Source organism: Neomonachus schauinslandi, chromosome 12, assembly GCF_002201575.2.
Source record: "Neomonachus schauinslandi chromosome 12, ASM220157v2, whole genome shotgun sequence".
In the NCBI taxonomy this organism is placed as follows: Eukaryota; Metazoa; Chordata; class Mammalia; order Carnivora; family Phocidae; genus Neomonachus; species Neomonachus schauinslandi.
The window spans coordinates 76,261,966-76,284,125 of NC_058414.1; the positions used below are offsets into that span (position 1 = coordinate 76,261,966).

Sequence of the window (22,160 nt, forward strand, 5' to 3'; positions counted from 1 at the left end):
TAGTTGTGGAATTTAAGTCATTCAAAGAGCATGAGAGACATTTATCAGGAAGTTATTTCAATACCCTCATAGACAGGGACTTAACCCCACCTACTCATAAGACTATCTCTGCAGCAACAAGTTGCCTGAAAGCCTCCTCACAACACATCCCTTCTCTTTATTGTTTGGCTAATTCCTTTTTAATCTTCTAGATTCAGTTCAGATCTTGCCTCCTCGTGGAACTATTTCCCAAGTATACTCAACTCCCAAGATATCCCACAATCTATTTCTATCATAGGAGTTATTACATTTCATTGTTCTGTCCAATGCTGCCTCTCTCCCGGCTAGAAGTCACTAAGAACAAGCACCACTGCCTTTAATCTCTGCCTTCCCACACAGAGCACAGTGTTTGGCACATCACACACACTTCCCTCCCTGCCCCCACCCCGTACCAAAATTATGTAAGTCATAGACAACACCAGGGAAATCAGCTCGTTCCCCCGTTCATCTATTATATGCGCATTGACACCAGGCAACCAGTAATGGTGGAGAGGGCAGTAGAGGAAGAGGCGGATGAGCTGGGATACAGAGGCTCCCCATCCTCTTGTCCCTAGGATGTACATTTCCTACAGTCAAGATATTACAAAATGTTTGATGAAATATGTTTAACAGTATTGAGGTAACGTTTTGTGGGATAGTTTCAAACTCTTCCACAGGAAAGCAACGGTTAACCTTTCCGAAGTAAGTTGATTATACCGAGAATGGCCCCTCTAAGTCAGAGGTTGGTAAACTAGGACCCACAGTCAAATACAGCCCATCTCCTGTGTGTATACTGTTTGAGACCTTAGAAGAGCATTTACATGTTCAAATGGTTAGAAAAATAAAAATCAGAAGAATGTTTCTTGACACATAACATTATATGAAATCCAAATTTCAGTGTCCATGAATAGTTTTTATTTATTTATGAACGCTGACATTTTTATTGGATGATAGTCACCCTCGTTCATTTATGGATTATCTAGGGCTGTTTTTGCACTGCAACAAAGTTGAGTAGTTGTAACAGAAGCCATATGTCCTGCAAAGCCTAAAATTATACCATCCTGCCCTTTACAAAAAGAGTGCTCTAAATGAGCATATTAGGAACAACAAAGGCAACTCAATGACATTGTTTACATCTCTTTAAAAAAAATAGTTCAGAAAGAATTGGGCCTGAGGAAAAGAGATTCACTTAGGGTTTAGGAGAGTAAGCCACTAGTGTGATCCTCCTTACTGTGAATAGCAGAGGTGTAAACAAGATAATTAACAATTATTTCTAGTAGAAGTTAGATCAGATAGAGCACAATGCAAGCAATAACCTTAGGCATTTTGGAGATAGGAGAAAAAGAACATAAATATATAGAAACCTGAGATCATGAGAGTTCAATTATTTATTACTCCTACTACCTTCCTTAACTGTGAGATCTTTTTGGAGGAAAAAAAGAACCAAATGTTAGATCTATTATCAGTGTGAAAGTACCTCACTCATTACTAGAACTAGATAAAATTTTGAGGAAAGAAAGAAGGGAGGGAGAAAAGAAGGAAGGAGAAATATATTTAAGAGGAATATTTGCCTTTAGCTTTTATCACTTGCTTTAACTAATTTTTCTTTTTTTTATACGTGGAAGTTCACTACTTTAAGTGGTTTTATTCCAGCAGACAATTTTATCTGTATTTATAAAACCAGCACATGTTTTGAGGACTATTTCAAGGATGTTTCTTCTGCTGTTTCAAGTTTAAGCCTTGTTTTCTCATAATGAAAATCAACCACCATTGATCCCATAGTGACTGTTCTAGGAGGTTAAGGTGCTGAGTTGTGAAGGCTTTACCCTACAACTGTAAATAAACCATTATCATCAGCTCTCATTAGTGGTAGAAATATCAAGTTGTCAAACACATCGTAAAAGAGTATTCTAGCTATCCATGTTAATGACATCTATAATGGAACCACTATGTTCTTTCTTGTGTTTAATTTAAAGCACACATTATATGTTTTCATTTTATTGCCAAACCCTCATCCACCATCTTATATTCTCCTTTAAACGTAAGAATATTTTTTTCTTTATTTAGATTTATAACTAACAGCCAGGCTCTGGCATGTTTAGCTATAGACTTTCATTACTGTAATAAAATACAACAACAAAAAGAAAAACTCCTGCAACAAGAGGGTCATGAGCAACGGCACTAATTGTAGAGCTATGTTCATTTTAAAAGGCAACTTGGTTTTACATATATTCACCTGCCCTTAGAATATGCTTTAAATTATTACTAATGGTATTCTCAATGATCTGTTGAAGGATACAACTCTGCAATGATTTATTCTAATTAAGAGCCTCTTGCCAGCACTTAGTCACCAAGAGGCTCAGAAGCCCCAGGGACCAGCTTTTATTACACACTGTGCCCATTTCATACAAGTAGAACATTTTACAATCATCAAATCTAATTGGACATCTTTATACTGTAGCTTCATGTTTGGCGTTTTTCTCCTCACTCTGTCCAAACAGATACTTTGGTTGTTTAGCTTATTTTAAATGTACAAGGGATTGAAATGCACCTCTTTGACAGAAACTAAAAAGCCTTGGGCCTGCTCTAGACGATGCAACTTTCCCTCAGTCCTATGCAGCTTCCTAGGCTTGTGGTGTTTCAAAATACAGGATGACGTGACACCCAGTGCAGCTACCCAGAGAGGTCCTCTCGGTCTCACTACCGGGATTCTAATTCAGATCAAATGTGATTTTCTGCTTTTAGGGGAAGGGCTGGAGTCTGTCCACAAAATAACAGCTCTGCACCTGGGTCATAACATCTTAGACCAGAACGACCTTAGCAGGGAGCTATGGTGAGGTAGGCAGAGCCCAGGTTTGGGGGGCGGGGAGGAAGTCCTGGGTCCCAGTTTGGTTATGCCTCTTACTAGCTGTCCAGACTCCAGGGGGCTGCATTTGCCAGACCGGCCTGTCATCTGATTTTCTGCCAGTTTGGACAATGGGAACATTAGCAGGAGATGGGAGGGTAGGGTTGTGGGGGGACGCCAGGGTATTTGTCCTTCTTTGCATCTTCTAAGGCAGCAGCTGACCCTCTTCAGTGGTTCTAGTTCCGTCCCTAAAGGCCTGCTAAAGATCCAGCTGCCACCAGGGACTCGGCCTTTGGGCTCAGAAAGCTGTGTTGTCCTTTGCCTCTCCAGCCTCACGGTGGTTGTGGCTTGGACTGCCATCTCCTGCCTCATCTCTAGCCCCGTTCTCAGTGACCGCAGTGCCACACCCAGCCCCCTTCATTCTCTTCATTAAGTCCTTGCTGCTATAAATAATTGGGGTGGTTCTGTTTTCCTGCTTAGGCTCTGAATACAGACAATACTATTACCTTAATTACCTTAAAAGTAAGGTATTGTGCCTATAATCTAATCTCATTTCCAGGAAAAGTAAGTGTAGTTAGGAATATACAAAGAGATGTAAGAAATTATGATTTTATGTGCTTGAAATGTGGCATATATTCTGGAATTTTTAAAATTTAATTTCTAATTTCAACTTATTTTCACCTGCTTTGTTTCCTCTTTTTCTTAAAATGAAACATCAGGAAAATAATTTTTTTAAGATTTTTATTTTTAAGTAATCTCACACCCAAGTAGGGCTCAAACTTACAACCCCAAGATCAAGAGTTGCGTGCTCTACCAACTGAGCCAGTCAGGCACCCCGAAAATAACTTCTTTATAGAAGGTTCTTTTTAGTTCATTTATGTTTAAGCAGGTATACTTTTTTGTTTCATTTTTATTTATTTTATTTTATTATTACTATTTTTTAACTAGATACAATCAGAATGCAACTACAGGAGCATTTTCATATAGGAATCTGACCAGTTAGAACTATAGCAGTAGAGATATGAATTTATTTAAGACCCTCTTCATTCATGCTTATTTGGGATATACCCTAATTTACATAGTTAATAGAAAGAATGACTATTCAATCAATGCTTTAACTGCCTAAGAAGAGGCAAAAGAATCTAAACATAAAATGCATATAATATCTTCATTTAATTTTAGGAAATAACTTTGTCTCACATTGAACATCATAGAATTGTTCTCCAAAAGCCTCTCTAATGTAAATACAGGCCATTGGATTCTCATCAAAAACAAAGTTTGTTTAAGGATATAGAAACTTTCTAGGTTAAATTGAAGACTTGAATTTTAGTAGAAATACCTGACTGTCTTTGGGAGGTTAAATCACAGCTTCTCTGCTCTGCTTTCCTTTTGTATTTAAACAGCTGTGACTCCTTACATGAAGCATAATCATATTAAATTATTTATGCCTAAAGAATTTTGGAATTTTTATCAGGAAAGAAGTCCCTCATCAGTGACTAGGCAGAGCCATGCATAAATGAAGAAGGACCAAGGCAGGTCTACCACCTGGCAGTATGACTTGTGAGAAACTACCTTTGATGGTGAGCTAAAGACCGGACCCTCAACTCCACCACAAGATAACAGGAGCCCAGGTTCTGCCCAGGGTGTTCAATTGAGTGAGGGGCGCCAGGACGGTCCTGGGATTGCCATTAGATCATGCTGTTGACTGAATATTTGTGTCCCCCCAAATTCATATGTTAAATCCTAACACTCAGTGTGGTGGGATTAGGAGATGGGGCCTTTGGGGGTGATCAGGTCATGAGGTGGAGCCCTCAAGAGTGGGATTAAGGCCCAGAGAGCTCCCTTCCCCTGCCACCAAGTGAGAACACAGTGAAAAGACAGCTCTCTATGAACTGGAAGTGGGTTCTCATCAGACATTAACTCTGTAGTGCCTTGACCTTGGACTTCCCGGCCCCCAGATCTACAGGAAGGACACAGCCTGCATTTGGGTCTCAGAGCCTAATTCCCTGCCCTAATAGAGGGGGAAGGGGGGAAGTCTTACCTCCAGCACAGTTAGAATTTTGTGCCTTCTTTTCTATAAAGCTCAAGTAGACAATGGGCGGCAAAATCAGCAGGCCTTCCTGGGCAGAATTAGAAACAAGAGATGTGTTAGGTCATTACTAGATAATCTATAAGTAATTTAAAAAGTACAGTCCAAAATGAAATAGGTAAATACTTAAAAAGATATCTTAAAGGTGTCATGAAGCCTATAATGGCTAATAGGTTTAAGACTGTGTAAACTCGGGTGGAAAGAGATGAAAACTTCCAGGATAAACATCTCCACTTCATGCTTTGATGCTGCCTAACTGATTTCTTCCCTAAGACTGGCGCTGCAGACATGACTCCGGGGAACATCTCCTCCTTCCTCCCATGGCAAAAGGACTTAGTAGTCTTTGAGTGGATTGTGGGCAGTAAATAATGTTGATGGTATCAGCAAGTGAGATAGGTGGCTGGTTATAAGAAAACAACCTTAGGAACAGAACTGTTGAAATGGCCCTGGGCTTGGGCTCCTTGAGTGACCGCCTGCAGGCAACCACGGTGACTTGGCCTCAGGCGGGCCAGGGAGCTTCCTCCAACAGTTCTGGCTCAAAGGACAGGAAGAGAGGAAGCCACGCTGCAGGTAACTGAAGAAAGCCCCCAGGGTGAGAGCAGCTCTGATAGTGTTGAAGATGAAACCCCCTGGGATGCCAAACTGAGAGAGGCATGCTCTGGAAGCTGGTGCCATCAGCCCAAAGCCAAAATGACCAGGCTTTCACCGGGACCTTGATATGCTTGATGGATTAACGTTCATCTGAGGGAAGACAGGCAGACCTCCTCCAATATACTCCCAGGGCATAACCAGAAAGGACCAAGTTAAGAAAAATGTATACCAAACAATGGAATTCTCAGAAATTGCTAGTGCTCACTATCTAAGATTAGCAGCATCTTCAAGAAGATTAGAGAGATATGGACAGAGCCAGCTATTTCCCAGCATGATATGTGAGATTCAGAGAACCAGCGGTCCTATTCATTCATGCTGCTGGGCATTTGAGGATTACAAAATCTGTCAAATTTGGGAGGATTTGTATTTTGAAATTCTAGCAGGGTACGTGTTGGTTAAGCATGTGATAATGGAAAACAAGTAGGAATTAGAAAATTGTCAGTTCTCTCAGCTTCTCCGTTCATTTAAAAATCATGTAGGTTAAAAATGATTTCTCTGGGTATAAAAAGTGAGATTAATTGACAGTGTAGAACTAGGTTATTCTGGGTATAACATCTAAGTATTCAAAGAGGAATTCAGACATATTGAGGAAAGGAGATGGTGCCAGGCTTGGAGAAAGAAAGGAAATCTGGTGAGAAGAGAAAGAGCAGTGGATGTGTCTTCCGCCTTACTCGTTTCCATATTTATTGGTTACCATTAGACCTCTCCCTGGAGGATTTATTTAAGCAGTAAACATTTATTGGGTTTCAACTGTTTGCTCAGCTCTGGGCAAGGTCTCTGCTAGACTTGGGCTTATAATGATGACAGGATCCTTGACCTCCTGAACCTCTTGGTTTAGAGAGAGAACAGACCTTTAAAAAACTAATTGTACTTCGTTAGTTGAGAGCAGCATTGGAGGCAGTGGGGAGGGAAAACATCACTCTGACTGGACAGAGATAACGTGGTCAAGAAGTTCTTCAAAGAAGAACTGATACTTGAGCTTTATCAGTGTAGATGAGGAGATCACCCAAAGGATTTATGCAAAGGGGGTATTCTAGAAAGAACAAAAGCATGGAAGAATGGAAGGACATAATACATGCCAGTAACTGGAAGTGATTTGTTCCAACTGGAGCATAGAGATGTGTGGGTGAGCCGAGGAGGATGGGATGGCCAAGTCAGGAAGAGCTGTGTCTGTCCTGCTAAGGAGCTGGAGCTTTTTCCTGCAGGTGATAGAGCAACAATGAAGGCTTTTATGCCGGAGAATGACAAGATCGACTCTAAGCTATGTGAGAGTGAAAGGATAGCTCCAGGCAACAAAGACTAAAAACCCAAAGCAGGAGAAAACAGTTCCGGTGGTCCTACAGCTGGGAAAGTCAGCTCCCAGCGTTTTTAGAATGTTGTGCCTCACAATAACTGATTGTACATGTATTTTTATAACTTTGTTAAAAATGAAGAATAAAGTAAACGTTATACATGTAGGCTCTGATTAGCATACTTTGAAAATAAGAAAACACTCTTTAAAGGAGACTATAAAGAGTTCTATTGACGATATTCATTTAGGTAAAAAACACTTTATTAGGATATTCAGTCATAATCATATGTTGCATTTATAACCTTTAAAGCCTCATTTGATCATATAATAGGCAAAAAAAAAAAAAGAGAGAGAGAGAAAGAACAGGATCAGAAAAGAATTTGTTTTAGAAAAAGGCACAAGCTAGAGGCACGCAGTTAATAAGCCCGACTGAAATCTAATGTTGAGAGGTTAGAGCATAAATGTGAGTAGATGTGGTAAAAGCATTTTGGCCGTTCCTCAATTTTCCCCTTCTCTATATGCAACCCCAGTCCTTTCATTTTCCCTAACTTTCACACTAAGGGTCTTGGTTAAAGGGCTTCTTGTTTAAAATTACGCTTTAGTGATACCTCACATTACAGAAATGTACCTATCTTTCTGAAAGAAATAGAAAATGCTGTCAGAATTATTTTACATCTTTTTTGAAACACCGTGAAAATAGATAATCTCTGAAATTGGTGAGGTTTTGTCCTGTTCAACTATTTCCAGAAAAATAAGATGCCCAAAATATATCCTAAATATTAGATGTGTGTAGGCAAAGATAAGGAATTGGTAGAGGCAACTTACTGGAAATACTTTTTCTCTCAGCTTACAAAAACCAAAAAAAGATGCTGCTTGGTTTCCAAACTTTCGTTTAGGTTTTTATGCCCCCTAGTGGGTATTTGGCATTTCTGCAGTTGTAAAATAATGGTGATATTTTTACGGCATTTCCTTTGTGCAATATGTGCTCAAGCATTAATACCAACAATATATGACATTGATTGACATGCCCTTACATATTCGAACTGAAGTGTTTAACATTAGTTGAACCAAAAACTTTTGATAATTTAATAAAAGCTCTGAAAACTTTTAGGAAAATGTCTATGAAGACACACTATCATGGAGTTCTCTGACCCACTTGAATTTTATCCATGAATTCCTTAAGAATCCATCCATTCCTGGTTAAGATCCTCTAATCAAGGTGGGGCATCCTCCAGCTGCCCCCTTTCTTTTAGTAGATGTGAAAATTATTAATGTTGAGAACAGTAGGAAAAGCGAAAAGGAAACATACACTTTTAAAAGAATGGCAGCTAAAAATTTGGCTTAGACTTAAAGAAACAGGAGAGAACACAGAATAACTTTAAATAACTATGCATGTGAGATAATCCAAAAAAATTCTCAAGCTTTCAACGCAGCTAGGACAGTATAGGATTGATCCTACAGGAAGAGAGGTGGAGACAAAATCAAAGCTTTTTAGGCAAACATTGATTTTAAAATGTCAAAAAAAAAAAATCTCCCTCTGGCAAACAAGTTGCATACCACAAGCAGGTGTTATATAGCAACACTTAAAAAAAAAGTCATTTAGGGGCGCCTGGGTGGCTCAGTCGTTAAGCGTCTGCCTTCGGCTCAGGTCATGGTCCCAGGGTCCTGGGATCGAGCCCCGCATCGGGCTCCCTGCTCAGCGGGAATCCTGCTTCTCCCTCTCCCACTCCCCCTGCTTGTGTTCCCTCTCTCGCTGTGTCTCTCTCTGTCAAATAAATAAAATCTTTAAAAAAAAAAAAGTCATTTGCTATTTGTATACATTGCAGCTACTATAAAAATTAGCCATCAAACTAGGATCCTTCTAGAATGCCAAACTGATAGCAGAAAATCCATGAATAACTAGCTACTGAGGCCCTAAGGAGTAGAATTATTATTTGAGAAGTGATCCAGCTTTCAGATCAGAAGAAACGATTTCACAGACCTCTCTGACCAATAGTTATGTCTAGGAGAAAATTCAAGCACAAAATCAGTAATTAAAATACACACACACACACACACACATCAATTAATAGCTTTTACCGGGTTATTATTATACATATCACCTTCATTTAATTTTTTTAAGGATACTGTCTTAGTCCACTCAGGCTGCTATAACAAAATACCACAGACTTAGTAGTTTATAAAAAAACAAAAACGTATTTCTCACAGTTCTGGAGGCTGAGAAGTTCAAGATATCATGTCACCAACAGGTTCAGTGAGGGCTCATTTCCCGGTTCATAGACTGCCCTTCTTTGCTCTGAACTCACATGGTGGAATGGGCTAAGGAGCTCTGTAGGGTCTCTTTTTATAAGCCCACCGATCCCATTTGTGAGGGCTCTGCTCTTGTGACCTAATCACCTCCCAAAGCCTCCACCTCTGAATATCATCTTATTAAGCATTAGGATTTCAAGTTATGAATTTGGGGGAGACACATTCAGACGTATCATAGCCGATTACCTGTTTTTCAAATACTTCGATTTCCAAATACAGATTCATGTCCCATACTAAGTTGCCGCGTTTTGTTATTGTTTTTACCTAAAGTGGTAGCTTTTACTGAGCCAGCCCCTGCCCTAGACAATGTACAGGATGCTCCTGGAGTTCTGTGCAGGTGCACAGGATCCATTTCACTGATTCCTTCCACCTAGCAATTCAAGACGGTTTCATTGTGAGTAAGAGAAAGGGAGAGCACAAGATTGAATTACAATAAGCATTGAGGTTTACATTTAAATCAGCATTTCCTTCCTGTTGTATGTAGATCTTTTCTACCTTCCTGAGTGTTGATAAAATACATGGCTTTTGTTTTCTTAGTATCCATGGGAAGTAGTTTCACAGATGAAAAGTCATTCCTTAGCTGGGGAGGTTTGCTTATATAACATCTCTCCTTTATAAAATGAGGCTACATTTATACTCTTCGAATAAAAAGAGAAGAAAAAAATAGAAACTATATGAATAGGACGAGGAAGCTAACAGTATTGTGTTTGAACACTGCTTAAGAAAATTCCAGGAAATATTTCTCCATTTGAGATCTAAAGACAACTGTACTTTAGGCATATGATTTCTGGACAAATGCCAAAAGGGGGAAAATTGAGTGGATATTAATAAAATTTGGTTTACAATGTATTATGTTTAAAAATTACACACACTGGGGCGCCTGGTGGCTCAGTCAGTTAAGCATCTGCCTTCAGCTCAGATCATGATCTCAGGGTCCTGGGATCGAGCCCCATGTCAGGCTCTCTGCTCAGTGGGGAGCCTGCTTCTCCCTTTCCCTCTGCCCCCAGCTTGTGCTCTCTCTCTCTCTCACTCTCTCTCTCTATCTCAAATAAATAAATAAAATCTTTAAAAAAATTACACACACTTTCTAAACTATTTTCATATTACTTGATAAACTGGGAAGATGGATGGATGGATAGATGGAAGGAAGACATAGGCATTCTACTTGTTTGTCTGAATTAACCAGATTTAGCCACTTTTTTGTCATTGAGTGCATGCCACAATTTAAGTACTTTGCAGAAACTTTTGGTTGACATCTGAGATCAAAATCTTCAAGAACCAATAGTGGAATTTTTTCTGGGGAATTGGTCTTCTGTTCAGTAGTGTCTTTAACATGTGGCAAAATATATCATTTTAATTAAGTATTTTGGGCACTATGTGCAAATTTAGAATTAATATTTTTATGTGAATGATACCTCCATGTTGTACCTTTTTAACTGATATGAGGAGGGAAAGAGGCAATAAACATAAGGTTTGGCAGATGTCCAGGATGAAAACAAAAAGCAGAAAGAAACTGGATTGGCTCTACATGGTGAATGGAGGAGAAAAATGGGAAAAGTGAGAAGCGGATCAAAGTAAAAAGATGGGTTAACTTCCTTTCAATTAACAAAGTTCAAGTCTGCGTATTTCTAGTATGTAAAACTTTTGGAGAGTGATTCTTTTATACAATGCCATCCTTTCTCCTGTTTTCTTCTATCTTCTAGGAATTCAGTATTTATCTTAGTAGACCTTAAAAGCCCCTTATAACCTTTTAACAAATTTTCTTTAAATATAGAAAAAAAAAGTCTCTGTGAAAAACAAAACCATGTCTACATAATTTTTCGATGTCAATCTTTTTGGAAAAGGGATGTTTGAAGACTGGGGACATCAGATTAAATTCTGTAGAAAAACAGAAAGACTAGAATATATAATATCACTGGGCTTAGCATTAATTTAAAGATCAGGGGGTCAGGAAAAATGAGGCATGTTTTTACATGGAATAAAAGAATAAAATGCCAACCAGTAAACAAAATGCCTCGGATAGAAATCATCATTAAAAAATGGCAGTATTGGGCGCCTGGGTGGCTCAGTCGGTTGAGTGAGTGCCTTCGGCTCAGGTCATGATCCCAGGGTCCTGGGATGGAGTCCCACATCGGACTCCCTGCTCTGCGGGGAGCCTGCTTCTCCCTCTCCCACTCCCCCTGCTTGTGTTCCCTCTCTCGCTGTGTCTCTCGCTGTCAAATAAATAAATAAAATCTTTAAAAAAAAATGGCAGTATTGTAGGCAATACTTAAACTACATGATCATTTAGCCGAGCTGAGTGTCACCTCTCATTATGAAGCTTTCCCTTCTAAGACTTTCCTCCATCGAGTGTGAGATAGGATTCCTGAGCTGTATAATGCTATTTTGCTGCTTACCAGGAGTTTGAATACTACTTAAAAGAGCCTTTGTTAAACAAAGGGAAGCAGCTGATTTTGCCAGAGAGCTATTTCCTATCCCCAGTAGATTCTGGGCCCAATTTTAAGTTTGCAGATAAAAATTACTGTTTCTATTCTCAAGGTGATTCCTAAGTGAGAAGAGAGACAAAATGGACAACGGTAAGAACAGATACAAACCACGCTGGGTATTTGTCGTGATGCTCCGACATAGTTGAACTAGTGAAATATGCTTAATTTTGCAAAGAGAAACAGCAGTCCAATCTTAAGAGCAGGAAGCAGAGCAGAAAGAGCCGTAGATACAGTACGGAGGGGAGTGTGGAAGGAGGCCTCAGGTGCTCCTCCGGGATCAGCCTGAGGGGGTCCCACAGAGCAGTCAGGGGCAGCTAGCTGGCCGCACCCAGGGGCACGCCCACCGCGGCCCCCTGCCCGTACCCACGGGCACGCCCACCGCGGCCCCCTGCCCGCACCCACGAGCACGCCCACCACTGCCCCTTGCCCGCACCCAGGCATGCCCACCGCAGCCCCCTGCCTGCCCTGCTCCCGGTGCCCTCCCCACATCTCCCTCTGCCCCAGCCTCCCAACAGCGGAGCCCTGCGGCCCATCCTCATTTTCTGTATCATGAAAAGCATCTGTCCTTTTACTCAAGAGTAAAACGATGGGAGGAGATGTCCCCACCAATGAGCACTTTGTTGTCCCACCCACGGTCCCTTTGCACCACGATCACGGAAGGTGTGGCCAGTTCCCCTCAAGCGCTCACCTTTGCTTTCCTGATTGTGAAGGAAATTTGGATTGTAAAACAAATATGGTGGAGGTAAATAATAAAGACTGAATTTGATGCAGATTAGCACAGCTTTATGACATTAAAGTACTCCTATCTGTTATCTCTCTTCCCTTACGGGTCCTTCTAGGCTGAATTTTCTGCCTTTCCGCAAGCTGGCTCACATCCTTACTTTCTACCCCCTTGTTACAAAATGAACAAATTTCACTTTACCCATTTTTTCCCCTCGGAGTAACAAGTTCACTTTCTGCTTTATTTATTTATATTAGAATCTCTGTTTACATTCAAAAAGGATTTGCAATGATTATTTCTCTAGTTGAATCCTGGGCACCTTGTCAAAAATTGCTTTCCCAGGAAAACCCGCTTTTATCAATTGGCTCAGAATCCCTTTGACTGAATCCCTCAGAGTTTATTTTCTCCCTTCTTCTTTTGGGGGAAGACTTTCTGAATGTATGATTATCTTCCATCCCTACCACTACCACCACCTGTTTCCTGAACTTACCAGCCTTCTTGTCTTCTTAAAATCTTACTGAGTTTTGGGTCCATACCACACAGTCTAGCCCTTAATTTTCTCTAATAATTACAAGAGTGCTAGCCTTGCCTACTCGATGATACAGTGAGCCTAGGATACAAAAAGTAGCTTATAAATACTAATTTTAAAAAATCTCTTAGAGAAAGACAGGAAAAACTTTATTTTGGATTCATTTCACTATCTTATTTGTTTTATTTTATTTTATGTATTTATATCTTGCAAAGTTTATTTGAATCTCATGGGCTCAATGCTTGTTTATTCTGGCCACAACAAATCTGGCTGAATTTTATTTATTTTCCCTTTTGAGAAACACTTTCTAGACCCTGATTGGAAGACCTTGAAATCAAATCCCTTTTTTGAAAAGCAGCTTGTATGTGTATGTGTTTTAGACTTTTCCAGGACCTACTGTATAATCAGTGCAAAGAGAAAAAAGAGGTCAATAAAATATGACTGGGCACTCAATGTGAACTGTGGCAAACATAGAAATTGGCTCACGTGCACACAGCATTGTATAAAAAGTTGATCTTCCAATTCCATTGACAGATCCCTATAGTAAGAAAGTCCTCATGACTTTTTTGCTCACCTTATAAATTCTTTTATGTGTGACTGTTTCCTTACTAACAAACCTCAGATTATGATTTACCTTCCTGGATGGACTACAGAAAGAGACCCTGTTGGGGCACCCAAGTGGCTCAGTTGGATAAGCGGTGGCCTTCGACTTGGGTCATAATCCCAGAGTCCTGGGATAGAGCCCCACATCGCCTGCTTCTCCCTCCGCCCTTCCCCCTGCTCATGTGCTCTCTGGCGTGCTCTCTCTCAAATGAATAAAATCTTAAAAAAAAAAAAAAAGAAAAGAAAGAAAGACCCTGTTTCATATGGACACAGCATTCCAATTTCTGGTTTTTTTTCTATTTTTTTGTTTGTTTGTTTGTTTTACTAGAAATTAATTCTATCGTTCTGATGCCAAAACCTTGTGGGAATTTTAGTTACAGTGAATTAGCTCGACTGCCGATCACCGCAAAACACTGACAAGAATGAGTAACTGAGCCTTCAAAACAAGGACCAGAGCCTGGAATGGGGTCACCAAACGTGCCAGCCAGGAGAGCCCGCTGTCACTCTCACCTCCCTTTCCAGGACCAATCCTTCTGCAACTTTCCTTTCCATATTGACACACAAATGTTTTCCCACAAAACAATGTTAATTACAGTGATCATTTCCTAGGCCACCCTTCAGGATACAGTGCAACCTCAAGTCCTCCTAAACCTCCTTGAGTCTGGATTCCAATACCTGAGCTCCTCTCAAGAGTGTTGAGCACCCCAGAGCCTCACAGTGAACATGGAGTAGTTGGAGCTTTACAGGCATTAGCTAGGTAACTTCTGCAGTCTTAGGATCAAAAGATCTTCTTGCTCCCTCCCCAGGGATGAATCCTTAGAAGAACTCTGTATCAGTAAGGTAGAGAAAAATGGATTCTTCAACCGATATTTATTAAGAGGCTGCTTTGTGCTGGTGAGACACTCAATAGAGCAGATCCTGCTTTGTGGAGGTTATATTCTAATGACAGCAGGGCAGGTGGGTAGTCAAAAAATAAATATGTTAATAAATTATAAAACATCATGTGTTAACAGTACTGTGAAGGGCATTCAATGGGGAAATGTTATCGAGAATGACTAGGGGAGAGAATAAGACCACTGTGGATAAGGTAGCCAGCAAAATAACTTATGGAATGGACACATGTAAGTCTCAACCTGAATAATAATGATCTGGTGTCCGCACATGTGAACAGAAAGCCAGATGGCCAGTGTGGCTGGAAGACAGTGGACCTGGTGTGAAATACAGGCAGTAATTAAACAATATGGGCTCTTGGAGATGAATCCGAGGAGTTTGGATTTATTTTAGTTCCAAGTCTATTAGAAGGTTTAAGCAAAGTAGTAACAGTCCAATCTCCACTCTAAAACCATAACTCTGGCTACTATGTTGGCATGAATTGTAAAGTGGGAAATATGGAAGAGAGAGTCCAGGTAAGAAGCTGTAACTACCCATGGCTCTGGCAAGGGATGGGGATAGCTTGGATTGTTGTGGTAAAATGGAGGTTAAGGAAAGAGACCCGAATGGGATATAATTTGGTTGGGTCAGCGATAACAAGACTAGCTCAGAAATGAGATGCAGGGACTGAAGATTGGGGTGACTCTTTCAATTTTGGTGTGAGCAACTGGGTGGTTTGCAGTTCCATGTAACTGGAGGACTGTGGGAGGAACAGGTTTGAGGGTGGCAGAAATAAGAGTTCCTTTTTGGCTAATTTGTCTTAACTGGCTCTTAGTAGGTTCTTAAAAAATCCAGGGGTAGGACAAAGCAGACCAGACCACTGAAGATATGAGTCTCATTTTCAAGATAGGCATCAGGGCTGTCAATATAAATTAGGGCATCGGCAGCATATAGGCAACTGCCAACTATGAGATTGGATGAAATCACATAGGAAAGGGTTTATGTGGAGACAGTAAGAGTCTGAGACCCATGTTACCCCAGGATTTAGAAATCAAATAAGGGGGGGAAAGCCAGAAAAGAAGATGGAGAAGCAGCCAATGAGGTAGGAGGACCACAAAGGGAATTTTCCAATGCTGAAGCCAAAAGAAAGTGTTGCAAGGAGAGAGAAAACTAATTAAATACAAATGAGAGATTGAATAAGATCATCATGGAGAAATGACCACTGGATTTAACAAGTGAAGGTTAATGAGACCTTGGAAAGTTTGTCTTTTAAGTGATTATATTCGACAAAAGGAATGTGCTATACCACTTTTTCTACTTGAATTTCATAACCAATCTAATGCTGAAAAAATGAAGTGGAAAAGGATGTTACCTAGATTATAAAATTCAGCATGGAAATACTGAATATAAATAAATATAAAGAACTTTGCCATATTATATAAAGGACAAATTGAAGAGCTATCATTACATCATCTGGCTTAAAATATTTTCCAATCAAAGAGATATCTAAATGTTATAATCAATTCCTGCAAGATTGAAAGATAATTTTTTATATTCAGATATTCATAATTTCTGGTTTATTAAAGTCTTAACCCATGTATATTGTCATCATGAAATAGAGATAGATTGGTCCAAAAAAATCATTTGAATTAAGGTAAAAAGCTATTTGTGGCAGGCAGAAATAACTTTCTGTGACTTAAAACCTTACTTTTTTTCTCTAACCCAGGTATGGTGACATGGTACCAAAAACCATAGCAGGGAAGATTTTTGGTTCCATCTGTTCGCTGAGTGGGGTCTTGGTCATTGCTCTTCCTGTTCCAGTGATTGTATCTAACTTCAGTCGGATCTACCACCAAAATCAACGAGCAGACAAACGGAGAGCACAGAAGGTGTGTATTCAGCTCTGGGCTGCCATGATTTAGCATCTCCCACTTTTTATAGTGAGCTTTACAATCCCCTACTGGCTATTCAATGTTCCAGATTCCATCAATAGTTGCATCAGGCAGCACAAGCTAGGTTATACCACGGTAAAAAAAAAAAAAGAACCTTAATATCTCAGTGGCTTAAAACAACAAGGAATATTTCTCAGTCATGCTGCAGGTCCATTACTGGTCCAGCGATAGAAATTCCCATCTTGACAAAATACTTCTGCAATCATTCAAGCAGGGGTAACAGGACATGATGAATCACAATGACTCCTAAAACCTCCTCCTGGAAGTGGGCCAGCTCACTTCTATTTCTACTGCACTAGCCAAAGTAAGTCACATAGCCGTGTGTAACTTCAAAGTGGGCAGGGAAATATAATCCTACTATGCAATGAGAGGCAGAGAGAAAGAATTATCTAGTAAACAGCACTAATGATGGCAGTAAAATCAAAGATAGATTCTTGGCAAATTTTATCAGAATCAGATTTCTAGACCTGATTCATTTAGTCTCTATCCATCAGGGGTCAAGCTGGTTCCAGTAGACCAGGACTATTAAAAGGAACTAAGATATGTCTCAGATATTTTAAATAGTTGACCCAGGAAGTAGGAGAAATCTGATCATTAGTAGCTGAGTTTTATTCCTGGCCCAGCAATTTACTGTTTCTCTGAACTTCTTGCCAGCTATTAATCCCTCTACAAGTAAGCAAGATGCATACTCAACTGTAAAAGGGGGAAAACATACCTACCTCACAAAAAGATTAAGAACATATGCAAATGTATATAAATCTATGTAAGCATATCATAATACTAACCATATCTAACATTTATTGCTGGGTTACTCTGTGCCAGGTACTGGTTTGATGTTTTTAAAATATAATTCGTATTGTCTTCATGAGTCTAGGAGTGAGTTGTCATTATTATTCCTATTTTTTAGATGGGGATCCTAAGGTATCCAGAAGTTGAGAAATTCTGAGGGCACATACTTAATAAATTATAAAACCATCATTCAGTCCAAGCCCACCAGGCTCCCAGGTTCATACGCTTAAACATTATGGGAGATTGCTTCTCAGAAAAACTAAATGTTAGCAAACTTCCCTTCCCCGATTTTTGTCAAAATAAGTCACTTTACCGTCAGGGTCCTTGCTACCTAGAAATAATTTTGGAAATCTCTTTTATAGTTTCTCAGGTGGTGCTAGATTTCCAGTATTCCTCACAGATACTATATCATTGTCCTTTATGGATAGATTTTTTTTTCAATTTCCAAAAACTATTCCAAACCATGACTGTGGATACACAATCCTGGTAATGTAGTATAACTATAAAATATCATGAGAGATTTGGGTACAGTTCATAACTGGCTTTGTAGGTAATTCCAGAACAGGATTTTAAGTATGCTTTTGAACAATGTTAGTCTTTTAGTAGACTATAAAATCTCATAAAGTAACTCTTGGGAAAGTTTAAGCTAATTAGTATCATAACAGAGCATATTGTCCAAAGAACATGTTCATGTCCACCATTGCAGATCCTCTTCCATTTGCAAAGAATCACTTTTTCAGCCTTGTCCTTTCTTGCTTCCCAGAATTCCCCTTTTTTGGACAGGTACCCAGCCTTTAACTAATTATTGTAGAAAAAAGAATAGTCCAATTAATATGGGAATATATGGAACTGATAATTCAACAAACAGCAGTTAGCAAAAGGCACCCTCTGAGCAGTTGGAGTCTCATGTAAGGCACACCTTTGGCAGGCAGAAATGGAGAAATTTTAGCCACAGTTGGCCCCTCCACCAGGGACTTTCATGCACACAACTGTGGTTCTGTCCACACATTACAGCCTTTCTCCTGGGCACACATGTACATTATTTAAAATAACAACAATCCTACAAAAAACTTAGTTTCCCAGGACCCATTCATCTCCATTCTAGAAACATTTTCTTTGATATAAGAGCCACCTATAATTCATTTCCTCAATGTAAAAAAAAAAGAAAGAAAAAATCTACCTATATGGAAACTGTAGGAAGTATAAATCTGATTTTCAAATAAATTGAACTCCAAAATATCTGCATTTTCTTCAGACTTTGTCATCTGCAACAAGCACATCAGTAAAGAAAATCTTACAATAATTTAGAAACCTTTTTGCACAAATAAATTCAGAATGCAACAATAAATGAATAGGATTTTTTAAATACTGAATAATATATTTTTAAATCATGATATTTGTATATCATAATTACTAGAGAAATTAATAAAACCAAATATAATAACCTAATGTGATATGTCCGGTAAATACTCTGTGATCAATAGACTGATCAGAGTTATCTATGAAAGAGCTGTGCGTATGGAACTAAGTTTCCTATTTTCCTTCCCAAGAGATTTAAAAAAAACAAAGAAACAGAATAAACATTCCTTAAGAGAGTTTAGTTAAGAGAGTTTAGGTTTATCTGGAACTGGGTCATTTGACAAATACCAAATTTATGAAAAAAATGGCCAGCTAATTCAATCAAGCAAACAGTCCACTCGGTAAAAACATCAGTCAAGCTAAATAATAAGGAATATTACAAATGTTTTTTAGACCATATTTTTTGGTGTTTGGTCCCATTTTCAACTCCAAGCTCAAGCAAAAGCGTGAAATACATACAATATGCCTTTGAGAACATTCCCCTGAGCATTTAGGGATACTTCCCTTCTTCTAGGCTCTTCCCCCAGCAAGTACTCTTCCTGCTTTCACTACCTGTCCCCACTCTTAAAAAGAATGCATCATTTACCCATTTCTAGCAATCTTTGATCATTTCTTAACTAAACACTGACCTTTGGGTGAATATAGAACTGTGACATATCTCCTTCACCCCCCCATTGGTAATTTTGTTTTAATAGATTTATTTATTCACTCAGTTATTCAAAAAGTATTTATTGAGTAGAAAGTGTTTGCCAAAATAAAGCTGAGTTGATGCAGTGACATTTGGTAGGGTTGATATTTTGAGGCAGGGAACCTATGCTGCTTTAAGATACAAATCACACCAGTCTATCATCTGCATATTTATAGGGCTAACTTGTAAGTAATTATGTATAATAGTAATAGTAATTATAATTTTTAATAGTGCTAATAGCAAAAACAACCCTCTCTAGATTTTCTAGTATATCCCAAGTGCATTTTATATCTGTTATTTATATTTCCACAATCAACTCACAAAAGAAGTGTTATTATTTCCATTTTACAGATGACATGCTTATGCTTACACACCTACTGATTAAAGTCTAAGACAAGAAAATTCTGGCATCATTAGAGCTATGTATCTTTAGGGATTTTCCTATAGATAATTCTAAATACAGTGAGAAGTTTCGAATCAATGAGCCAGTGTACAGCCAAGGTACAATATAAGTAAATTTTTTACTTGTCACATAAAGATGTTGACATTGATATAGAAAGAATCTACCAATACTCATTTATCACACTTTACTCTGGTGGTTCTCAAACTTTAGATTCATTGGAATTATCTGACGAGATTGTTAAAATACAGATTGTTAGACCCACCCCCAAAGCATTTGATTCAGTAATGTGGGATTACCGTCTAAAAATGTGCATTTCTTTTTTTTTTTTTTAAAGATTTTATTTATTTATTTGAGACAGAGAGAATGAGATAGAGAGAGCATGAGAGGGAGGAGGGTCAGAGGGAGAAGCAGACTCCCTGCCGAGCAGGGAGCCCGATGCGGGACTCGATCCCGGGACTCCAGGATCATGACCTGAGCCGAAGGCAGTCGCCTAACCAACTGAGCCACCCAGGCGCCCTAAAAATGTGCATTTCTAACAAGTTCCTAAGTGATAGTGATCCTGCTGGTCTGGGAACCATACTTTGAGAAACATTTGTCTAGGACATTCATTAATGTCCAAATAAAATAATTTTTATAGCATTCTAGAATAATTAAAATAAGTAATACCCTGTTGAAACCTGAGTATGATCTCTCTTAGATTATCCAATATTAAAAAGTATCACTTGGTCCCTATGCAATATCTCTGTGGGTAGCTAGATTTTTTTGTCTGTAGTTTAAGAACCCCGATTATCAACACATGTAAGAATCTGGACATTATATACTTCTTGATCCACTCTGTGTTTCAGCCTTATTGAATCACCTACTTCTGCCCTTAAGTCTCCATTCCAACCCCACACCACCTAATGTAGCCACCTGGCAAACTCCCACTCAGAGTGCAACACTCAGCTCACATATCACCCATTTAATGAAAATTTTCCTAAATGATGTGGACACCATTAATTGCTCTATTTTCTCTTCTCCCACAATTTTATGCATACTCTGTTATCATGTATTACGCTATATTCTCCCTCTCCATTCTTCTGAGTGCAGTGCCTGGCATAAAATAGGATTTAATATTTGTGTAATAAGGAAAGAATGAACAACGAGGTCTTGTTCACCTTGACAGTGTCCTCTATTCCTAGTGTAGGGTGGACATTCTGAAGACCAGTTGAAAACAATATTAGGAAGAATGATTTTTTATCTCTGGTGCCCTCCTACATCTTTCAGTTCTTACCTCCTCCCACTTAGAGAACTCTCGTTGCCCTCTCTTTCACTGACCCATCCAGTATCCCTTCCACTGACCCAAATGCCAGCACAGTTTCTACCCAGCCCTGTCATCACCAGGATTCACCGAGCTCCAGAACCAGGTGGGAATCTTGTACTATCTTCCACTGATTTCCTCCCTCTCTCTCTTTTTATTAGTATTTGGCACTAAATTGCCTCATTTCCAGGGGAGCTATTTACCTTAACAAATGGAAAGATTCCAATAAATGTCTTAAATTTGTAAAAGCTGATAAAGCTAATATGCTACCTCCACGTAAGGCATTTTACTGAACCTTAAATGAAAGAAACAAGTCATGGGGCGCCTGGGTGGCTCAGTTGGTTAAGCGACTGCCTTCGGCTCAGGTCATGATCCTGGAGTCCCTGGATCGAGTCCCGCATCGGACTCCCTGCTCAGCAAGGAGCCTGCTTCTCCCTCTAACCCTCCCCCCTCTCATGTACTCTCTCTCTCTCATTCTCGCTCTCTCAAATAAATAAATAAAATCTTTAAAAAAAAAATGAAAGAAACAAGTCTAAGTAAAATTTCCAGAATAAATGGTACATGCAGTATGTGGGGTGATGTTTGAGGACTGAGGAATTGCCTCACATTATAAAGGAGAAAGGCCTTCGCTACCTCGCTTTGAAAGCTACCTAGGATACCTTTATTTTTCAAAAGTATTGAAAACAGTTTGTGATTTGGCAGCAACATGGTCCAATGACTTCTCACTATCTACCTCATACCTCATTTAGAAGAGAGATCGCATTTAAGAACACTGCTATCTCAACAGTTTTTGGCTTATACTGTACATATTTCTCTGACTCGGTCCCCTGCCTCTGGTGCAGAGAATACATTGTAAAGTTTATGTAATGTCGTTTGGTGCAATTAAAAAACAATCTACTTGCTGAAAAACTGCTGCATACTAGCCTCTGACTACTCCACAGTAAAAGGGTTCTGTGTCAAATTAGCTTGAGAAAAAGTGTATACTATATCCCCCCCTTTTGTCTCACAATGAACATCCACAATGTATGTTGTAAGGAATCCAACAGCAGAGAAACCTGTTTAACCTCTCAGCATTTCCCAAACTTTTCTTGACCACAGAACCAGTTGTTCATTTCATTAGGTTGGTTTGGATTTTGCCCATAACACTTACTAGTTCCCTGAAACCCAACTTTGAGAAATCTTTCTGTGTTTAGAGAATTAAGAAGAAAACTGAATTTATCAAGAATTGAGATGTATGGGGAAAATGTGCTTATGGG

General features: G+C 39.2%; 1 protein-coding gene across 1 annotated transcript in view; it reads left to right on the forward strand.

Moving 5' to 3' along the window:
- Window positions 1–22,160, forward strand: part of KCND2 (potassium voltage-gated channel subfamily D member 2) — a 499,676-nt gene that overhangs the window by 467,384 nt on the left and 10,132 nt on the right. The window contains exon 2 of the mRNA XM_021699359.1: window positions 16,140–16,302. Within this exon, the coding sequence (XP_021555034.1) occupies window positions 16,140–16,302 (163 nt within the window). The remainder of the gene's footprint in view (window positions 1–16,139; window positions 16,303–22,160) is intronic.